Below are 5,074 nucleotides of genomic sequence, written 5' to 3' on the forward strand. Positions count from 1 at the left end.
TTTAAGATCATTTTAGTGAAAGTTTCATCCTTCAAGGCGTACCATTCACTGCTGAAATACTAAACAACCTGCTTCCATGGCCGAGATACAGGGCGCCCATATTATAAGGTAAGGTTATAAAACCACCATTTAAGATCATTTTAGTGAAAGTTTCATGTTCCTATCTCATAGAATTTAAGAACAATGATGAATAAATAATTTTCGAGCAAAATTTAAATGGCCGGCTGAATATATTACCGCAGGAGCCGCGGCCGCGGAATTTAAATGACCACGTCAAAGGGTTAAGCCCAAGGATAACTTTTTTTCATGGGCACAGCCGTCATTTGGGCCTAGGCCTACCTCCATGAAACTCTCCGTTCACTTCAGTTTTACTAGCTCTTAGACATACGGTAGGACTCCTTGGGCGTGTGATCAGCTCGTCGCAAGGCCTCTACCTGTACGCAAACACAGAAAAGCACACACAAACATCCATGCCCTGAGTGGGATTCAAACCCATGATCCCGGCTTCCGAGCAAGCGAAGACAGTGCATACCTTAGACCGCTCAGTGACCGTGACCGGCAAGGATAACTTTACCTGTACCATAATTACTGTAGCAAGCATTTTGCTTGTGTCATATGGGATTCCTTTAGGGACATAGACTGATATACAAATTGAAAGGGGAAATAATGGACATAAATGTAAGAGGGTAAGAGGAGTGCTTATGTGAAGAGACAAGACTGGAGGCGCTATCTGCGGATGATGTACAGTTTTTGTGTGAACCATGGTTGACATTATTTAGACATTAAACTTAATGGTTGAGTGGATGGCACTCCAGCGTTATGTTTTGTACCTCCAGGTTCAAATGTGGGCCCAGAGACCAGGTATCTTGACTGAGAGTTTTAATTATTTTTATCAGTCCCTCCAGGCAGATGCTGTGACAGTACCTTATATTAGGCTATTCTTCCACGAAGCCAGGATAGCTCAGTCAGTATAGCAACTGGCTACGGGTTGGACAACTGATGATTCGGAATTTGAGTCCCAGTAGGGTCAAGAATTTTCTCTCCTCCAAATTGTCCAAACCGGCTTTGGGGTCCACTCAACCTCCTATCCAATGGGTACCAGGGGCTCTCTCCGGGGGTAAAGCAGCTGGTGCGTGATGCTGACCATTCACCTCCAACTAGTGCCGAGGTCAAGAAAATGTACATCTATACATCCTCTTCCCCATACGCCTTCGTGGCGTAGTGCTTAATTCATTGAGTATAGGGACAACTTTACCTTACCTTACCATATCCTTCCACATCCGTTCCAGTTCGTTGTTGACTGATCCTACCATGTGATGCCATGTAGTCTGAGCTACTGACAGTCTTGTTAAGTAAGCCATATTGATAAATTAAATAAGAGACAGGATTTATTGATCACTGCTGACAGATCCAATTGCTGTAGTGTCTGGTGACAGCAAACCTATCATCGGTGGTCCAGGAGGAGAGGAGTGGCACAATGCAGCATATGTTCAAGGTCGCTTGGGTGATGGGATGGTGGTTACTTCTTCGCCAGTCTCAGGAAACCAGCAGCAGACAAATTCATCATCCCCCCCTCACGGTTCCACCTCGCAGTCTGGAGCAGGAGCAGAGGGTACAGAGTTTCAGACTGTTGGATCACAGACCTCACACTCAGATCTTTTCAAGAAACTTGAGGAGGTATTCATTTTGTTGTGTCTTAGGTTGTTTCTTTTATTGCTAGTGGTGTGGGACTAAGTCCCTTGTACTGCAGCCACTTCTGGCCTATTGTACCAGCCCCAGATGATAGGTGAGGGTGATTGTGGGGTAATTGGTGTAGTGAAGATTGGCAGGGGAAACTGAAGTACTCAAAGAAAACCTGCCCCAGCGCCACTTTATCCTCCACGAATCCCACTTGACCATACCTGGGATCGAATGCAGGCCGCCACGGTGGGAAGCCAGCGACTAACCGCGTGAGCTGTGGCACAGCCTTGTGTCTTAGGTTACTGCCGTATTTTGATCTGGACACCATTTTACAGACTCATACAGGCTGAGACTGCAACAATATTGATCATAATCGTCTTCAGATTTCTTATTTTGTTCTTCCTATGTATTATGATCTCATGACAAACTGATCTGAGTCATTCACATGGTGTTTCAAAGCTTGTATTTCTGCCGTATAGATTCATGGTGAATAAAAGCTAATTTATATTTTATTTAACTCAACTCTTTTTTTTTTCAAGTAAGTTGTTCAGATTATGAAACTATTAAAATGATTTTGATATTCAGGATAACAAGAATACTTCTTACCTTAAGGCAATAACATCTCAGCAACGACACTATAACACTGACCTTACAACCTGATGAGAGACAACATTCTCATAAGAAGATACATAATCCCCTAAGAAGAACAAGTCTAGAAAGACCAACGTACCTGAGGAACACTATGTACCTATATATTGTCATTTTAATTTTAATAATTTGTAATTTTAGCTTTAATTTGGCATCTAACTAGATGCATAATGATTCATCCAGTCTCAGCCCAATTGCTTTTCAAGTTGTACATAACCCTGACTGTCTCATTACAAATGTGACATTGTATAGTACAAGGTAAACCATATTATGGATGCATATTGGCTGCTAGTTCAACATCTTAACACTAAATTTTTTTTTTTAGATTTGCTTAGTGGGGGGTGGAGTCCAACTGGGTCCACTCGGCATGGCGGCCACTGATTGGCCTATTGTAGCCTGCCCCGGGTGATTATGATGATGGAGAATATTTGGTGGAATGAAGATTGGCAGGGGAAACCGAAGTACTCGGAGAAAACCCGCCCCAGCGCCACTTTGTCCACCACAATTCCCACTTGATCGAACCTGGGCTGCCATGGTGGGAAACCAGCGACTAACCGCTTGAGCTATGACGTGGCCTATAACACCCTAATACTAACCAACACCTGATGATGCCCCAGTAAGGGTCGAAATATGTGTCTTTAAGAGTTATGGTTTTAATGTCAACGTTAATTTGTATACCTCTTGAAGAATTGTTGTGTTGATGGAAACAATAAATATTTTATGGGAGTCATTATTGTTAATTCATCCTCAACCAAGAAGTGACATTCTCTGATCATCATTCTATTGCAGATACACATTCATGTTGATTATTTAATAATGTGACACATTTCTAAGAGAAATGTGTCACATTATTTTCGTCCATGATATGTATGCTGTGTCCGTCTTGTAGTGCACTCAGTTTCACCTGTTATTTCACGACATGTTTCGGCAATATAGTGTCATCATCAGGTGCTCCATTTACATTACTCTATTGCATTGCTTGCCATTATGTCATTGTAAAATTATTTAAAAAATATTTAAAAATATTCGTCAATTATAATAAATTTTTATACACTAAAATCTTGTTAAGATATTCATCTTATATGTCCCAATTCAAGCCCGCACATGCTTCCTCCACTATGGGAGTCGTTCCTCTTATACTCCATGTATATCTTGTCTCGTGATGTGTGTTCCCTTTTTGGCTGCAGGTGTTGTAATGTTGGAACACACATCACGAGACAAGATATACACGGAGTATAAGAGGAACGACTCCCATAGTGGAGGAACCATGCGCGGGTTTGAGTTGGAACATATATAAGATGAATATCTTAACAAGATTTTAGTGTATAAAAATTTATTATAATTGACGAATATTTTTAAATATTTTTTAAATAATTTTACAATGACATAATGGCAAGCAATGCAATAGATTAACGTAAATGGAGCACCAGATGATGGCACTATGTTGCCGAAACATGTGAAATAACAGGTGAAATTGAGTGCACTACAAGACGGACACGGCATACATATCATGGACGAAAATCAGTGCAACAGGACACTAAAATACAACATTATGAATAGTAGACATTATTTTGCCTTATGGTATATTTCTAGATGTCAGCAAGGATGTTGAAGTTAGCACATCACTTCCAGCGGACTTTGGAAGAAGCTCGAGAACAGTGCCAGCGGGAAATTAACAGTTTGAAAGAAGCCAAAGAACAGGCTGTGTTGGCAGCCAGAGTTGAGACTCATGTTGCATGTACCAGGTAAGATAATTCACAAATTGCACGAGTCTCCTCGTCTGGAAATGACATTGTTTTCTTCAGCCTGAAAGGTTTATGGAGGGCTTCTTATGCATTCTTTGCACTAAGTGCATAAAACGAATGTGTAAAGGGAATGCTGTATTTATGAAAATATGTCAGTTATCAGTCTTCCTTTTTAAGGGCCGTGTTTGAACCACGTGCTGGAGAAACTGCTCTTCCAGTTCATGTGGTGGACCCCATTGAAACCGTTGGATTGCAGCCAACCTCAGATGCTACTGAAAACAAGAAGGTTAGTTAAGTATTCATGGCGTTACACATATCCTAGGCAAACAAATGAAAGAAAAAATTAACATATGGTTAAGTAAGGTTATCCAGCAACATAACAAAAAATGGTTTTTCAGTCAATCAGTATTTCTGAGATTGAATTTTATTTCTTGCTGCTATCCTCATGTTACCATCATCAGGCAGTATTAGATATTACTGTTAATAACGTTTGTGACACGCAACAGGATGCATAGTGTGAAAATGGAATATTCCTTTTGGTATAAGAAAAACTGTTGTGTCCTCTCCTGTTGTGTGGTGTGCCGCGTGTCTTGTTTTCGAATGCTTGCTGACAGGGACAGTTGATAGTGTCTAGTTGTACTGTTTGCAGTGTGCCAACTGTAACCGTGAGGCATATGCGGAGTGTTCGCTGTGCCGACGAACACCCTACTGCTCAACATTCTGCCAGCGCAAGGACTGGGCAAGTCATCAGGTGGAGTGTGTGCGCAGTGCAACAGAGCCTGGTTCCATCATGCTTATAGTAGAGAGTTCAGAACAGGTTCTCACATCACAGCCTGAGTAGTAGTTAGGTAATTCCTTATGTAATGTTAGCTGTATGACTGAATTTGTTACCTGCTGCACTTGATTTTATTTCAAGATAAGTTAATGATAGAATTTAAAATTACAGTAAAAGTAAAGCTATCCTTGTACCAGGCCGTGAAGGCCCATAGGATTGTGAGACA

At 41.2% G+C, this 5,074-nt stretch overlaps 1 protein-coding gene across 3 annotated transcripts in view; it reads left to right on the forward strand.

Annotated features, from left to right (window-relative positions):
• The window catches only part of LOC111861595 (deformed epidermal autoregulatory factor 1), a 14,166-nt gene extending 9,092 nt beyond the window's left edge, over positions 1–5,074 (forward strand). For 2 of the 3 annotated variants that reach the window (XM_023846283.2, XM_023846286.2), the window contains exons 6-9: positions 1,409–1,677; positions 3,922–4,073; positions 4,251–4,359; positions 4,723–5,074. In XM_023846283.2, the coding sequence (XP_023702051.1) occupies positions 1,409–1,677; positions 3,922–4,073; positions 4,251–4,359; positions 4,723–4,914 (722 nt within the window). In that variant the 3' untranslated portion in view covers positions 4,915–5,074. The remainder of the gene's footprint in view (positions 1–1,408; positions 1,678–3,921; positions 4,074–4,250; positions 4,360–4,722) is intronic. The other variant, XM_023846285.2, reaches the window with a different exon arrangement.

The sequence above is a fragment of the Cryptotermes secundus genome, unplaced genomic scaffold, assembly GCF_002891405.2.
Source record: "Cryptotermes secundus unplaced genomic scaffold, Csec_1.0 scaffold2307, whole genome shotgun sequence".
Lineage (NCBI taxonomy): Eukaryota > Metazoa > Arthropoda > Insecta > Blattodea > Kalotermitidae > Cryptotermes > Cryptotermes secundus.